General features: G+C 43.6%; 2 protein-coding genes across 5 annotated transcripts; both read right to left on the reverse strand.

Moving 5' to 3' along the window:
* Positions 1-1,793: 1,793 nt before the first annotated feature.
* On the reverse strand, positions 1,794-3,828 carry Slc10a5 (solute carrier family 10 member 5). Its single transcript, XM_041667810.1, has one exon. It carries the CDS (start codon positions 3,826-3,828, stop codon positions 2,524-2,526), a length of 1,305 nt encoding a protein of 434 aa, XP_041523744.1. The 3' UTR covers positions 1,794-2,523.
* A 3,137-nt stretch (positions 3,829-6,965) lies between these two features.
* Positions 6,966-16,413, reverse strand: LOC121458342 (AN1-type zinc finger protein 1). 4 transcript variants are annotated; one of them, XM_041667554.1, is made up of 8 exons: positions 16,348-16,413; positions 14,552-14,594; positions 13,777-13,816; positions 11,845-11,972; positions 11,674-11,765; positions 10,300-10,421; positions 8,036-8,170; positions 6,966-7,950 (listed from the first exon to the last, which is right to left on the reverse strand). In XM_041667554.1, the coding sequence occupies exons 1-8, from the start codon at positions 16,400-16,402 to the stop codon at positions 7,783-7,785; spliced, it is 783 nt and encodes a 260-aa protein (XP_041523488.1). In that variant the 5' UTR covers positions 16,403-16,413; the 3' UTR covers positions 6,966-7,782. The 4 variants fall into 4 exon arrangements, with proteins under 4 accessions (XP_041523488.1, XP_041523487.1, XP_041523489.1 ...); XM_041667553.1 differs by having other exon boundaries at positions 8,036-8,191; XM_041667555.1 differs by lacking the exon at positions 16,348-16,413 and adding an exon at positions 15,562-15,739 and having other exon boundaries at positions 8,036-8,191.
* Positions 16,414-17,587: the final 1,174 nt, after the last annotated feature.

Raw genomic sequence — 17,587 nt, forward strand, 5'->3', positions numbered from 1 at the left:
TCTTCCTCCATCAGCACAGAGAAACCATGTCTCAAAAAACAAAAACAACAACACTCTCCTCTGCCCCTCCCTCCCCTGCCTCAAAAAATCAAAAAAAAAAAAACCATGAAAGAAAGAAACTAATTTGGATACCTCTATCAAATACTCTTGGTTTTTTTTTTTAAGGTCTTCAACCATTTTAAAATAGAATAAAATCTTATCAAATGTCTGCTGACAGGCATAGATATGTGAGCAAATGAATTCTCTAGGCACGTGAAGAAGTGGCATCTTTAAATCTCTCATGACTTGGTAAAGCTGATAAAATCAATCTTGAAGGAAGATAAATGAGGGACTACATACAGGATTCGTCTACATCAAAGCTGTTGCTAGCTTCCTCCAGCAGATGAGCAGGAACTCCAGTTTTGTTCTGTTTGTCTGTCTATAGCAGCCTAAGCTGCTTCTTCAGAACCACTGTCAGGTAACTCAGGGATTTCAGCACAAGTGGTCCGTTCTGTTGCCAAGTGATTTCTGAACGGGAAGTGCACAGCAGTGTCTGATGTTCTGATTCGGATACGGCAGTGCTGCAAGCTGGCATCACAAAGCACAAAACCCTGCTATTGAGTGTATGAAAGTTGTTTCTGATGGTTGTAGAGACCTCCATACATGATGAGAGAAAAACTCTGAGATGATAAACTTTAAACAGAGAGAAAGAGACAGACAGACAGAGACAGAGAGAACGTGAAGTCTCTGTTGATCTTGGGTTTTACAGATCTGAAAACTGACACATTCTAGGTGTCATAAGGTTGATCATAAGCCACAATTAGAAAGACAGGTTTCCTGGCTTGCAATTGGCAGATTATATTCACTAAGAGATGCCTAGTTAAGTTTGTATTTTATAGATAACGTTTATACTGTGAGCCTCTGAATGGACATTGCTGTTTAAAGGAGTCAAATACTCCAGGGAGGCAATCATTATTTTTAAGATCAGGATAGCCATCCATCATCACACCACCAGGTCTTTTATGAATCCTGTTTTTTATACATGGGACTTAGTGGCATAAGAAAGAACAGATTTGTCTATCTTGTATCAGCAGAAAACAGAAGTTCCCTACTACTACAATACTATAGGCAAGAACATTGACAGGAAAATATTAAAGGCTTAGGCTCCAAACACAGCTATCTAATTGATATTTCAAACTACCAGTATGTATCTGTCAGTGTCAACAGTTTAAAATCAAACAAAACAGTAATAATAACTAAGGAAGCACAGTAAATGTGTGGTTAAATATAATTCCCACGACAACAATGGAGTTGGCATCATTATTTCCACCTTCTTAAAATAAGAGAATTGGACTGTGGGATAATTATTTTGTCTTCAACAACAAGAAAACAGGCAAATAGGGAAAGGCATATCCTTAAGACTGGTATTTCTTTTTAGGGTTAATGGCCACATTGTCTGTGGACAAGAATACAGACTGGTCATAAGTACTAAAAAATGCATCGAAAATTTCAGTCATAAATTTTTTATGATGCAAAAATGTATCCCATGAAGTTTATATAGAGGTGTGTGTGTGTGTGTGTGTGTGTGTGTGTGTGTGTGTGTGTGTGCGTGCGTTTGCAGTGTGATAAATTATAATCCAAAGCCTCAAATATGCCAGGTAAGCACTCTTACTAAACTGCACACCCCTGACCAAAGACCAATCGATTACTTTTTGAAGCATAGTCTTCATTTGAGTACTAGCTTGTGCTTTAACAATTTGTTTGAATAAGCATATGAAAGACATAGTGTATGTAGCAAATACAATAGGGTTTCTTTGCAGGAAAATGTAACGTAATCCAAATAAAACATTAAGATTAATATGGCAGAGAGAAGTCAAAGTCCATTTGGAAGGTTTGGGAAGCAGCGCTGGGAACGGGGAGGAGGCTGCTGCAGACACTGATGAAACATTTCACAGTAACGAGGTGGACTGTTTAAAAAGACAGCGAGGGAGAGACAAGCTTTCCAGATAAGTTCCCGTGCCTTTGGTGTGTAGTATAGAAGTCAGAAGCACACGCGGCTGTGAAAACAGCCTTGCTGTGTTTATTCAAGACAGGCTGCTTCCCAATGAGCTAGTGGGGAGGCCAGACAGAAATCTGCATGCTCATTCCCCGAGTAAGCATTTGCTACCCATTGTAAGGACAGCCTTTCCTTAAAACTCAGGATATACAAGATTCACTTGTTATTTCCATTGCTGTTCCTCATTAAGAGATTGTAAAATCATTACCAAACTAACAACTGCAAGGGTATCTTAATGCCCCTTCTCAATATGTACTGTAGCAGTCAGTGGGTGTTTACTATGGGTAGCATATGTGTGTGTTCTATATAACATATTTATATAATATAGATGTGTAACATATTACACACACAAATATGTAAAACATACAAGTATTAGAAGAAATACTCTCACCTCCACGTCAAGCCTTCGAGCAGATGAAAGGAGACTTTAGAGCAGGCATTGTTGATGCACGGTTTGAACCAGGGCAAGGATTAGGAGTGCTAGAGTTCTAGACTAGGGGAGCTTTCTCAGCTTCTGTGCTAAGGGTTCCTAGTCTCCTACCCTTGTAGGTCAGAAAAAGCAGGAACATTTCACATCCAGAACACATGGCTACTGTAAAAGGAGCCACAGAGGCTTCATATGCCTTGAGCTGTGGGAGAGAGAGCTGAATAATAGCCAGGGCTAAGAAACTATTCAACATCCCACTTTCAATAGCAATCGTTTTGCAAGCAGGAAGAGGCAGCATACAGACCTTAGCAAAGAAATACCCAAACATAAAGCCCAGTGCAGGAACCAAAAGCCCCAAAAGAAGCACGTTTAGGTTAGTCATTCTCAGAAACACCAGTCCCATCCTGAAAGCCAAATAGATCCCTACAAACATTAACGTCAGACTCAGAGGCCGAACTACTCTCTCTAAACAGACTGCTTTTTCGGGTGATCTGTGCTTGATGACCACACCAATTGATACTGGTGTAAGAATGAACAGGAGTGTAGACACAATCTTTAAAACAGGAACATGAAAGACACCTGCTAACCCTAATAGCTTACTGTATATGTAAGAATTGACAGGCATCATTATCAGGGCCAGGGATGTCGATGTGCAAGTCATCAAAATGGCCAAAGTGACATCTCCTTCCAGAAGGAGAGCAAAAAGATAGCCCCCACCTCCTCCTGGGCATGTGCAGGTCATTACAAATCCAAAAGCTTGTGCTTCATGCAGTCCCAAAATCTGAGACAAAAAGAAACCACAGAATGGCATCAGAAAAAACTGTGTCACTGCCCCGAGAACTACTGGCAGAGGTCGTTTCCATACGGTTTGAAGTACCTGGAACTCGATCTTGCAGCCAAAGGCACATTTATTTAAAAGGATCATCGATAAAACAAGCAGCAAGATATACTGATTGACATGCACTGGTGCCTGGAAGAGGCTGTCTTCCGTCTGTCCGAGCACTCTGACTTTAACATCTGTTATCTCTTCAATGAGTCTTTTGTGCCTACCTTCAGAAGTCCAGAGCTGAATGGTCATGTTCGTCTCTCCCGGGAAAGTCTTTAGGCTGAGGGTAAAGTCTGTAACGTCCCACGAGGTCTTGGTCACGTTGACCACCTGCAGCACCTTTGGATCTTCTACCTTCACAAAAAGGTAGCTGGAGTCTGGCCGTTTGTCCTTGTAACTGGACCTTACGATGACAGCTTCCTTTGTCTTTGTAAATGACAGTATTTCTGAATTTTGTACATTCAGGAAACTGAGAAATGACTTCCTTGCTTCTCCTGGGGTCACCAACAAAAGTAGGATTACAAAAGATTTTCCAAACATTGTGAAAAGTTTGATAAACAGTACGTGGAAACTCAAGATTTTTTTTTTTTCAGAAATAGACGGGCATTCTTGCAGGTCTCCAGTGGCAGAATGCATAAATGTGGGTTAGGCAACAGCTGGGGTTTGGTGGGTCAAGGTCCAAGAGGAGGGACCGTTGTGCTTGTAACGAATATAAAGCTCCCTAGTGAGTGACACAGCCAGTTTCTCTGTAGTTAAGGAAACTGAGAAGCCAACCCTTGCATTTAGCAGGTGTCACCACCACAAGCACCCACTGGATCTCTTTTCCTGAGTGCCTTATTACTTGGGGATAAAGTCTTAGAGCCATTTCTTTTTTCATTTTCTTTTGTCCTAAGGAAAACAATAAAAATAAAAGCAGCCAGAGGTATCTACGATAGATACTAATGCTTGGAGATCATTATCACTATCCCATCAAGTCTATCTACTTACATGCTGGTGTGACCAGAGAGTGAGTATTGGGGAGAGAGAAGGAGGGAGGTGGGTTGAGGGAGAGGAAGAGGGAAGGCTGTAGGGGAGAAGGGGGCAGACAAAGAGGGAATTAGTGAAGGTTGACATATGAAGCCAGTTATGAAAGACTAGAAGTCCCTTCCTGCCAAGGCTGTCATCCAACGGAGTTGCACAGAAGGAAAACAAACAACATGAGGTACAAATGTGCCAGTCTGCTCTGAACAGGAGCGGCTGAACTCCTAGCCCTTCCCTATCCCTGGCCCACTTCCACCCGTGGAAATGCTTTTTAAATAAACTGTCTCTTTTTTGACCACCATCCATGTGTCCATCTCTAGTCCAATTCCTTGTTCAGGGACACAAATAACTGGAAGTTGAAACAGCTGCACTATGCACCCTGACTCATGCCTATAACACTCGGGCCCTACACTGAAAGCCATAGTGACCAAGGGAAGTACAACTTTGCTCTCTTGACGTTAGTCATGTGGCTGCCATCAGTGACTACAAGGGCTAACCTCAAGAGCTTCCTTGATGCTAAGAGTTTTCTGCAATTCTAGAGCAATTCTATCCAGCAAAATAAATCCTTAGACTACCCTTGCTATATGTTGCTCAAAAACGTCTGGTGTGGTCACCAGGTAACTTGAGGACATAAGAAGGTAGCCTGGCTAGGGAACTGTTGCTACTGGGCATTTGGAATTCCAGAGTGGAAAGGCACTAACCTTAATTCTAATGCTCTAGTCTTTTACTGTGGGCAGCTAGGGCCACGGGCAGCTATCAACTAACCCAGACATGCCTCCGCTTCTATGGATAAGGAAAAGCAATTCACAAACTCAACTGTGCACTTCCCAAATGAGAGGATGCCAAGCAGTGAGAATTCAAATAAACTCATTACTACAAATGCATATTTTACTTTTGTGGTAGAATAGAAAGTAATGAGTGTCATTGTGGCATTTTCAGTTTGACAGATTGTTTTAGAAAAGTATGTAGGTGTCACTCGGCATTATTAATTTATTTCCATGTAAGACATTAAGAAAAACCAAAGACATATTTACCAGTGGCAAGAACAGGGACTAGGACTAAGCTCTGCTCAATGACAGCAGTAATTTTCCAAAGGAACTTTAAGAATAGAGTATCACTATGAATCTCTCGCTGGCTGTCCTGGAATTCACTATGTAGATCAGGCTGGTCCTAAACTCACAGATCCATCTTCTGCCGTCTGAGTACTGGGATTTAAGGCATGGCAGCCACCCGGTTTCTCAAGGAACTTTAAAGTGACAGAAACACCTGCCACTGAGAAGACGGAAGCAAGGGAGTCACAAGCTTAAGGCCAACCTGGGCTACACAGTAAAAACTTGTCAAAATGAGTAAAGAGCCCGATGGGATAGCTCAGTGAATAGAGCACTTACTGCCCGGGTGAACACCTGAGATTGATCCCCAAGACCCACATAGTAGTAAAGAACCAGATCCCCAAGTCATGCTGTGGCATGTGACTTAGAAGAGAAAATGACACGTACCCTTACAATATATGACCTAGTACCTTAAGTCACAACTTTGATGACCAGATCCAAGCAATATGAAGTATTTCTTCTCATGTGCTTTAGATAGAGTTGTTATTTTGTTTCTCTTTCAGGTTCCCCCAACCTTTCTTCATACTGAAAAGTTTGGGACTGACACCTGAACACTGCAGTTGGAAGAATCCCATGGCCCAGCTCTCTCATGTATTGCCCGTCCTTTAGGCTGATGCCCATTGGTATCAGGGATTTAGTTCAACCGTTCATCTGCACTCCTCTGCTATGTTTTCTGCGTCTCCCAGGACAATTTTAATTGTCTGCCGGCAACAGAAACACCAGGGAGGATGGGGACAGTGTAACCTTACCGTTTCATTAGGCAAACTTACTCGAAGCCTTGGGTTTTCTGCTTTCAGAGTGATTTGGACACAGGGAGTTAGGGGGACTGAGACTCTCATCCACACCTTGTCCTCTTTAGACTACGCATGCTTTAGCTGCCAGTTTTTCGTACCCAGGATGTTTATTCCTGGCATCCTTCAGAGCTGCAGGCTCCACCACCTAGGACCTGGCCTTGCTTACAGGCAGTGTACTAACTTTGTCGGGCCCTCTGGATATCGCCTTGTTCCTTTTGTCTGATTAAGGAGAGAAGACATTTTTTCATCCTTTCTAGGTTTCAATTCCTGCCAGCCTCATTTGCCCTCTTCTCAAAAGGTATTATTCTTTTGGCATTTAGTTTTCATTCAGTTATATGGGCTGACCACCTATTGTGTGCAAGTAATTACAATTAATATAGGCACTGGTTGGAAAACTTTTTGGCATCTCAAAAAAACAAAACAAAACAAAACAAAATGAACCCAAACCAACTTGTGGTATATGGATTTTTAAACATTATTTCTCTCACTAGTGTGATAGTTTCCCATTAAACAGCTATTGGGACGTGGCTATACTGTCTGTGCACTTATTTGCAACTTGCCTTACAATTTTGTGTGACAGTTCTAAGTGTATATCTACATATCTTCACTGTACCTAAAATGGCAATTAATGTATAAAGTAGGTATGCAAGTAACTCTGTAAAGGAATGGATTCAGAACCTGATAAAAGCCATAAGTTATCACTGTTTATCACATGGACATGAAAAAGATAGACCTGAAGAAGACCAAAGGAGCATGTGAGTTTATTCGTTTAATTAAACCTAAAGTCATGAAAATTGGCACAAAAGGGGCGGCAATTAAAAATACTTTATTTCCTCCTTTAGTGCAGTCCTTGATACACTACAGACAGAAACATTCATTCTCAAGTATAGACAAAAAGCATTCCCCAAAAGGACTTATTTCAATTTATAGATAAAATGCAATAATTGCTGGTGTATATTTTGCTTTGGTGCAATGAAAGAGATTGTAACAAAGCAGTCTATTCATTGCTCTTCTCATTTCTCTATTCTCATACATCATACCAACAAAAACATGAGTCCTATTGGAGAAAATTCATTACCTGAAATATATTCAGTGCAATTACATGATATCAAGAAAATAACTTTCCCTTCTCAGATATGAGGTTTCTTATCCAAACCCTTGGAAGACTGAGTGAGAGGAAGGCTGAGATCCCACAATTCATGTGCATATTCCAATCACACATCATCATTTAGGTATACAGAAGGTTGTGTATTCTGGCCCCTTAGTCAATTAGGCTTAATCGTAGGGCCTGGTTAAAACAAAGACGACAAGTACCGAAGAATCTGCCACCTGCGTCCTCCTCTGCCATAAGAATGGAAAAACAGCAATAAAAATAATACGTTGCCATAACTACTAATACATAGTTCAAATTTAAAACACAAAACCTGGAACTTAGTAGAAAACAACTGATGTAAATTATGATCTAATAGAAATAAATTATAAAAAAGCAACTTCCAGAGTTTTTACAAAAGTATCTGTCATAAAAGAATGAATTCTGCTTGTAAATTCTGGCTCTAATCCTTGAATGACTATTACAAGTAAGAGTCAACATTTTTTAAATACTGCTCTTCATCGTTAAGATACTCCAAAATAACATTTCCTCCATTATGTAAAGGGCAATCCTCCTTGGTGATCCAGGTTTCCAAAGTATGATCCAAGGGCAAGGCTTCTCCTGAAGGGACGTGACACAGCCGCAGCTTCTGTCGAGAGAGAAACAAACCACACAGTGGTAGGGACACGCACTTGTGGCCAGAGCTGGAAGGAAGGGTGGTGGCTGCACGTTACCTTTGCCATCAGCTTGTTGTTCTCATTTCTGAGACCGGCTAGAGAGGCTGCGAAGTCCACCACCTTCCCAATGCTCCAGCGGAGGCAAAAGAACATGGCTTTGCTCTTCTCTTTGCTCCCCTTCGGTAAGTAAACCTGAAAGTAAATTCTCTCTGTCTGTGTAAGCAAAAGTTAACATATAGATTAGACACACGAGATAAGACATTTCTTTCAGCTAGTGGTCCCTTTCCTTTCTTCTTTTCGTCAAAGTAGGAAAACGCCATAATGATACAAGTTTCAGTGAGCAAACCAACGGGGTAGCCCATCTAACTAACTGTATGTCCCAAGGACCCAATCCCAAACTCTAGCTAGGTGATCATGTGTTATGACAGTTGTGTGACCTGTTTTATGTTCAGGGCCTGGGGCAGAAGGAGCTCTGTCTCTTCTGTGTTGAGTTCCAGTGGTTCAGACCTGGACTGAGGCTTCCCCTCAGAGCCCCCAGCCACTCCTGAGTTAAGAATGAGTTCCACACAGACAGAGAGAAATTGGGGAAGCTGATGGGTCATTCAAGATCATAGAACCTTAAACATGGGCCACTGATCTGTTCTGTTCAGAAACAAACTGGTTTCTACTGTACTCCTTGGAACCCTGTTCCTGTCATCCGAGAAACAAGGCTTCTGATATAAAACCCTGTTTTTACGTGAATGACTTCTGATATAAAACACCGTTTTTACATGAATGACTTTACTGCTTATTGGAGGCAGCAAGACTTTTGAGAACAAAGAAAAATATTTATTGATAAAACAGTGTTTCAGAGATGGGATCTCTACTATAGTCTGTGCCTTACTGTGTTCTTTGATTGTATTTTGTTACTTAATTAACTTTATTTATTTTTTTTTAAAAAAATAATAGGGGGAATAGAATCTTCCCTGATTGCTAAAATTTGCTTTAGGGAGATTGTCCTCACAGGTCACCTCCTGGACAATAACAGTGTTGCTCTCAGGGAAGCATGCCTAGCAGGAAATGCTGGGAACAGCTAGAACAACCTTAGGCACTAACAGTGAGATCGATGCCTAGCTCAGCAGAAAGGAACTCAGATGCGCTGAAGGTCAGTGGGTGTATTACAGATGAAAACCTTCAAAGAGATCTGCTGGAAGCCTCAGCTCTGGCCCACTTCATCACCACCAGCGCTGCTCCCACAGGAAAGCAGCAAGATGCAAATAGGAGACGGGAAAAGGAAAACTTAGAGCCTCTAACAATATGTCTGAGATCAAACACAAGCCAACAGGAAGCTGAAGCAGGAGGTTTGCAAGTCTGTGAATTTAAGAAGAGTCTGAGAGACCCAGTGTCTAAATAAGTAAGTAACAACAGAACACATAAGAAAGAAAACTACAAAAGCAAACAACAGGCTGTCAGGGCTTCAGAACTGGTAGTGCAGAGCTTACGGTGGCTAAGTGGGAAGTAAAGAACAGATACAAATATGGCTCTGGGCAGTCTGAGGGACTGCCTGCCGAGCACTGGCCTGGAAACTGCTCACACGTCAGCACAGAGACAGGCACAAAGCACAGCTGTGCCTCCTTCACAATACAGCTGAGCTCTCCCAGCTCAGGGGCTGCAACTGCAACAACCCCAGAATCTCTCTAGAGCAGAAGCATCATTTAGATCAAGCTGAGATCTTGAAACCGATGCTCTGGGTGGGTGGGTTAGAGGAAAAGCAGAAAACTACCAGGGAGGGGCTGGGAAGTAAGGGGAGAGAAAAATGAAGCCCTTCAAAGTCAAAATGAACTTGTGAAATCAATAAATTTAAATCTTAAAATGAAGTAAGGAACCTAAAAGATCTAAAAAGGCATTAAAGAAAACTTATTTGAGATGCAGTGAGAGACATTATGTAACATTTCCCATAAAAAGGATCATGTTATAAAATGAAAACAACTGGAAATAAAACAAGGTGTAGATACCCAAGAAGAAATACAAAAGCTAAAAAAATGGCTTCTAAAATAAGCAACTCGAAGCAGGTAAATTTCTACCATCCTCAGTTAAAGGCATACAACAGAATAAAGTGTAGTTACTGAATGAACTAGGCCATAACTGGGGCACAGAGAAATACTAAAAACAGAGGAAAAGTGGGCCAGGAAGGAAGGTCATGTTCACTGCCACCTCCAGGGGAAACAGGCAGCAGTGGTCTTCAGAAGTGACCCATGTCAAGTTCACGTTTGTATTCGATGGGAGGGAGGAAGAGAGAGGAGACCTCGGCACATGTGACATGCTTGGCTTGCTTGTTTCACCTGCGGCAGTGACTTGTCCCCGTCAGCATGCATCTTCAGCTTCATCAGGGCCACCTTCGCGGCTGTGCCGCTGGTCTTCGCGCCTTTCCGGCCTTTATTTACTGCCCCTCCTGACTTGGAGTCTAAGGAAGAAGTCAAAGCATGCAAGTACTTTCTTTTTTTAAAAAAAAATATTTATTTATTTATTATGTATACAGTATACGATATTCTGTCTGTGTATGTCTGCAGACCAGAAAAGGGCAGCAGACCTCATTACAGATGAGCCACCATGTGCTCATGACCTTTGGAAGAGCAGGCAATGCTCTTAACCACTGAGCCATCTCTCCAGCTCCCTGCAAGTACTTTCTTATTGCAATTTCCAGATTTTCTTTTCTTTTTTCTTCTTTTTCTTTTCTCTTGTTCTGAGACAAGGTCTCCCCATGTAACCTTAGCTGGCCTGAAACTCATTGAGCTCCACCTGCTCTGATAGGATTACAGAAGTACACCGCATGCCCAGCTTTACCGTTCTGGCCATCAGCCTACATAAACTGCACAGGGCAGCTCTAGTAAGTATATTTACTTGACTAATGGTCAATCTAAGCAATTTCTACCTCAGAAAACTTCACAGGCTCATGCTTCTTCTGACATAAGCGATTTAATCTACAGTGGCCACTGGTGAGAGATTTCATAGAACACTTCCGGTCTTAACAAAGGCCCCACTCTGTCTGTGGGATAAAAGTTCTACTGATCTAATATATTGCCAGAGAAACTAGGCTAAGTCACGGCCATGCTCTTTCCTGGTGCCTCGTTATCTGTGGCATTCACAGCACAGCCAAATAACCTTAGTAGAATGTGTTCTGTAGACAAAGCCATCCGTCATGCCAGCTCATCAACACACCTAGCTAGGGTCAGCACCAGATTTGAGCTGCCCGACAAGTGAGACCATCCAATGGGAACCTTACAATGCTCTAATTTTCACTGGTTAAGAAGGCTTTGTACAAAATACTCTTAGGTCATTAAAAAGCAAGTTCTTGAAATTGTAGAGATGGGTTAGCTGTTAAGAGTACTGGCTACTTTTCCAGAACACCTGGGTTCAATTCCCAGCACCCACATGGCTCATGGCTATATATAACTCCAGTTCCAGGGGATCTGACACCCTCTCTGGTCTCTAAGGAGATCAGGCATGCAAGCAGTAAACAGATATACAAGGAGGCAAAATACCCATAGAAATAATTTAAAAATAAATAAAATGGTAGAAAAGAAGGCAAGTCCTACAGTGGAGCTGCTAACAAGCCTCCATAAGCGGCGATCTGAAGCAAGAGGCAGGAACAGTGGAGTATGGGATGGACACTAGGAGCCCAGCAGCCACATGCTTCCTAGGATGCTAGGACTCACCAATAATGTCCTTGACAAGTTTCTGTGTGGCAGTCATTCGAGGCTGTGGGGTCTCCAGTTTTTCACACCCATGGTCCGACTGATGACGGTGTCTACAAGAAACAGAGGAATTGGCACTCACTAACGTATAGCTAAGCAGGTACACAAAGCTTGAAAGCCTTAGGTGATTACCTTAGGCAGAAGTTCTTCTCACAGTAGGGACACACAACTGCCACGAGCTCTACTTCAGTACAGTCCTTGAATGAGCATGGGTAAGGTTTGTGTTCATCTGTCTTTGGTCTCTCCTTGATGATATTCACCTAAAGCAGTAAGAGGGGGAAACGGCACTATAGTTCCCATTTCCAATAACACAAGAGCCAGTGTTAGAGGACATCGTCCATATCATTTTGATTTAAACTTATTAGATTAAGTTATATATTCTCATATACTATTATGCCATTATGAGAAAGGATTACTAGGCTTATTGTTCCACTTTGGCATAACTTTTTCTAATGTGTTGTAATTATATTTAAAGTAAAATTAAAATGACTATTCAGTTTCCCTGCCTTTTTATTGAGGCTCGGTCTTACTATGCAATAGCCCAGCTGGCTCTGAGGCTGCATGATTTCTATTTTGGCCTCCTGATTGCTGGGATCCTAGGGTGTACCACTGTGCCTAGTCTACTGCCTACAATTTTCCTCTCCGCTCTGTAACACTGCTACACAAAGATGCCCAGCTGGTCAACTCATCAACCCTCAAATGGGGAGTCACAATGACTTCCTATGACAGTTTTAGAAACTGGACAATTCAGGACACAGTACCCTTAAAAATTACACCTGTGACATGAGGCAGTTCTCAAAATCATAAGCTAGTTCCCATGCTATGTGAAAGATTTTATTATTGGAAAACATTACATCAGAACACATTTTTTTTGCAAGGAAACAAAAAGAAACAGATTAGCCACGTTATTGAGCATAGAGTAATTCCATTCCTAGAGTTAAGTAAACCTTAGAAAAGGATTACTTGAAATTGGTAACCGTAGGAAAATTCATTATATTAACAGTAGGAACATCTATTATAATTAAAAAACCTAAATTTTCTTCCAAAATTTGCTGCAATGACCTAAAGATAGAAATATTTTTTACTTGAATATGTATCTGAAAATGTAAGAGCTATTCATAAAAATCAAATGATAGTATAAGAAAAAAATCATAGAGGGCCAGATTTACGTTTTAAAAGAAATATAAATAATTTTACTATGATGTTAAATACAATACATCCCTTCCATTCAGTCTTATATAATATTAACAAGATATGTAATTTTTGTTTTTCCTCAAATAGACCACACAAAAGATTTGGGCTAACACCCAGGCAACCTTAGTTTTTTTATAATTGAGAGAACACAAGTGAAAATTCTCCAATAGGGCTTGGCGAATGGTGGCAGGATAAACCAACTGAAAGTTACCTCAAGATATAAGCTGCTGCTTCCATTTAATGTGGGGAATTCTCAGTTAACTCCCTGTCTGTCTGCCTTGGGGAGAAGCAATGCCAGGTAGTATCTGGGCATGAGGCTTTGGACAGCTGTTCCAGATGTCTGGCTCCGCACTGAGTTTCGTTCATTAGTAGTGATAAGGCTGTTAGTCTGGTCTCTATCTTCAGCTTCCCTTCTCAATCTATTCATCTGTTTGGAATCCGGATAAGGGTTTGCTCTTGGTGCTCTAAGGCTGACTGGGCCCAAACACGTGACTGCCACAGAATCCTACCAGCAGACATCAGTGAAAATGAACACTACGGTGAAGGACAGAGTGACCTGGAAGGACAGTGTGACGTGGGCACTGAGGCCAATGTGGATCACAAACACACAGCTTAATGCTATGAGTGGGCTTCCCAAGCAGAAATGTAGGAATAAATATTCTGAGGATAAAAATGTGACAATACCAAACGGAGTAAATTTTCTTCACGGAGAGACCAATGTCAGAAATGCAGCAAGAGGCTCTTTACAGAACTAATTTAGGATGCTAAACCTAAATGTCTGGCGTATCGGCTAGCTTTAAATCTAAACAACTCTAAATGTACACAAGTACAGATATATAAATTATATCAGAGAAGAGAAAATAAACATACCTCAGGACAACCATGAGCATCCTTGCTTCTGTGTTCAAGGCTTAAATAATTTCAAAAAAGTTTATTTAAGAGCAATCAATTAATTCACTTAATGATAACTGAAACAATTTGAGCTATTCTAGTATCTCACTTCCTTAAGGTCCCTTAAGTCACTACACTAGTGACTTTCATGCAAGAACCTGAAATCCACAGACAGAAGGACTATCTACCGTCTCAAACGGAAATGTTCACCTGCAATCGAGTTCTCTTTACTTCGAGTGCTTTGAAGTGCACACAAACTTCAGTCTCTGCTGAAAGCAATCAGCTGAACGAAGTACTGCGATGCCAAGGCATGTATCTCAAACCCTTGAGTGGTGCACAGCGCACATCGCAAGCGGTGCGGTCAATCACTATCCATTTTAAGATCGTTATAGGTCGGGCTCTTTTCATCCATTTATTAAAATACAGAGAATAATCAATCACGGCTGGATTTTTAAAAACTTAAGTTCTTTATATGTGAACATTATTTTCCCATTGTAAATTATGATACCTAATCTTCCAATCCACATTTATGACTGCATTTCTTGAAACTTGAAAGATTAATGATATATATGCATAACTAATTAGAACCTATGACTAGTCAGTTTGCCTTTCCCACAAGTGATTACAATTCTGAATATCAACTGTCCATGGCTAACGTTACAACTATTTTCATATCATTCTAATTCTCAGAAATTAACCCCATGTTGACAAACACCAAAATTCATTTCAAATCCTACATAAAAACTTAACTTACCAAAATATTCCTGAACAACCATCACATACAAATGGAAGAAAATCTAAAATTGGAGGAAAATAAGGTAGGTACTGGTGAGTATCTGATTTAGTTTTCTTAAGCAAAAAGAATCTCCTGGCCAATTCTATAACAAAATTTTCTTTCGCTGGGCAGTGGTGGCACATGCCCTTAATCCCAGCACTCAAGAGGCGGATCTCTGTGAGTTCGAGACCAGCCTGGTCTGCAGAGGGAGTTCTCGGGCAGTCAGAACTGAGGTCTGATGAACTATCACTACTGTTACTAAACAAAGCATGATACCTTGAGCTTCAAGTCCAAACCCAGCAGTTAGAGATACATGTGTCAATATGAGAAACTGAAACGGAAGAATCTGCAGAATTTCAGTATCTTTCTTTGGATTTATTTCATGTATGTGTTCTTGTGCTTCGACACACATGTGGAGGTCGGAGGATAACTTTTTGGGAACCAGCTCTGTATTCCGTCATGTTTTTGAGGCAGGATCTCTCGTACTCCTGCCAGTGCCCTCGGCATATGAGCCTCCTGTTCCACTGCCGAGCTCTGTCTCCCAGGGAACTTTTATTCACGGAGCCACCTTGCTAGCCCATTATGTCACTCCTCAGTGTGAAGAACTAGGCATGTTTGCTATTTTGAGACAGAGTGATCAAGTAAATATTATATGTCATTCAAGGAAGCCTGAGAGGAAAAGTTATGATCAAAAAATTTCCTACCATCCACACTTAACTTTAACCCTTTTCTGCTATTTCAAGAGACAAATCTCATCTTAATTAATAGGCACTAAAGATATGTGAAACTGGGAAGGATATCACAAATGATAGACATTTTAGACATAAGTCAGCCTGACCAAATGAACGTAATAGTCAAAGCCAAATGGCTAGGTTTCCATAGGAAAGGACTACACGGAAACAAGTTTTGATCTGCTGAGTGGTTCATAGCTACAGTTAATGGTAAACACATAAGTAACGATGACTATAAATACTGTTGTCTTTGCTTACCACAGGTCACACTGATCCAGGCCAAATCTAACATTCAGGAACTTGCTACTAATTGAAGCTGCAGCAGGATGAAGAACTATATACACATTTGGACTGCACTTCAGTAGGCAAAGGCCGCACAGTCTGTGAGTCTAAGGCTTGAAGAACTTGCTGGCTACAGGACTGTAACACCGATCACCACGGGTCTTATGTTTATGACCAGGGGTCTCTGTTTAATGGAGAGACCATCTCCATATTATTTATTAAACCTTTCTAAAATGCAGCGTACTAATCTGCCACTAACCACTTAAGTGAATCTGGCACCAAAATCAACGCTCTGTTTGTTCAAACAGTGACATTAAACAATGGTTGAATGGGAGAGCACCTAAGGATCTCCTGGAATAGTGGGGGGGGGGGGGGGTCAGAAACCCAGAGATTTTTAAAAACCTGCGAACACAGTTGAAAACTGATCTGTTCAACTCATTCGTCTGAGAAAAAAAATTACTTAAAAAAAAGTCTGAGAGTGGATGCGCCAAGGTCGTAGTGCTAAGGACCGAGGGGGACTGGAGCCCTGAACCACGCCATCGTTGGCCCAGCGCTCCTCGGGCAAAGCGACTTGGAAGCCCTGAGAAGTCTGCAAGGTCAGCTTTTGGATGGGTGGAAACTGAGGGGCAGCAACAAAGCACCACCACCACCACCCCGGAGAGCTGCTCGCGCCCCGCGTCCTCCCTCACCCGCCGCCACCGCCCCGGCCGTCAGAACCCGGCCCCGCTCTCCCGCGGGCGGGGATGGGGTTTCCAGCGTCACCTCGCTGCCGGCAGTGCTGCACCTGGCAGTGCTGCCCGATGTCCAACTCCGCCATCTTTCCACCGCCGCAAAGGCGGGGAAGGGGGAGGGGGCGGGGCAGCGCGGCGTTCACCAACCCGAGGCGTGCAGGACCCGGGAACGGGGCGGGGCTTCAGGGCGGGGTCCATGGGGGGCAGGGCAGCGCGGCGTTCACCAACCCGAGGGGAGCAAGACCCGGGGGCGGGACTGGTGCTGAGGGGCGGGGTCCACGGTAGGGACGGGCGTGCAGAACTCGGCGGTGTGGCTGCGGGCGGGGCCTTGGGGCGGGGTCCATGGGAGAGGCGGGGCAGCGCTGAGTTCAAGAACCTCTGGCGTGCCGGACCAAAGGGCGAGGCAGGGCTACGGGGCGGGGCCCACGGTAGGGACGGGGCTGCGGGGCGGGGCTCAAGGGAGGAGCGGGGCAGAGCTGTGTTCACCACCCAGTAACGTGAAGGACCCGCGGGCGGGGCTGGGAGGCGGGGCCCACGGGGGGGCGGGGCATCGCTGCGTTTCCAAAACCATAGCACGCAGGACCAGGGGGCGGGGCGGAGCGCCGGAGCTTTGGGGCGGGGCCTATAGGAGGGTCGGGGCAGCGCCGCGAGCAGGACCCAGGGGCTGTGGGCGGGAGGTTCCCACGGTGGGGCGGGGCAGCGCTGCGTTCGCGAACGTGTGGCGTTCAGGACTCGGAGGCGTGGCGGCGTGGCGGGGCCTTGGGGCGGGGTCCACGGGAGGGGCGGAGCAGCTCTGCGTTCGCGAACCCGTGGCGTGCAGGACCCGGGAGCGAGGCGGGGCTTCAGGGCGGGGCCCATGGGAGGGGCGGGGCAGTGCTACAAGCTTGCAAAATCCGGGGGCGGGGCTGAGGGCCGGGGCTCACAGGAGGGACGGGGAAGCGCTGCGTTCACTACCCCATAGCGTGCAGGACCCGGGGGCGGGGCTGAGGGGCTGAGCCCACGGGAGGGGCGGGGCCTGGGTGAGGACCGGAAGTGTCTCACGCTTTGAGGAGGTCTAGCCTTCTTAAGGTTGGGGCGAAACCTGGTAGCCCTCAGTTCCTGGAGCCCTGGTTCTGGCTCTCACGTTTTAGAAAAACCCAGCTCCGCTTTTGGAAACTGTACCCTCTATTCTCCGCGCTGAGCCTTCAACTCGACAACAGCCTCAGGATGATTTCTTGCTTTTCTTAGTGAAGTAATCCCAGAAGTCGGCACAGACCCGGCACAAAATGTAA

The sequence above is a fragment of the Microtus oregoni genome, unplaced genomic scaffold (assembly GCF_018167655.1).
Source record: "Microtus oregoni isolate MIOR12 unplaced genomic scaffold, Mior012 000017F_ref0000208, whole genome shotgun sequence".
In the NCBI taxonomy this organism is placed as follows: Eukaryota; Metazoa; Chordata; class Mammalia; order Rodentia; family Cricetidae; genus Microtus; species Microtus oregoni.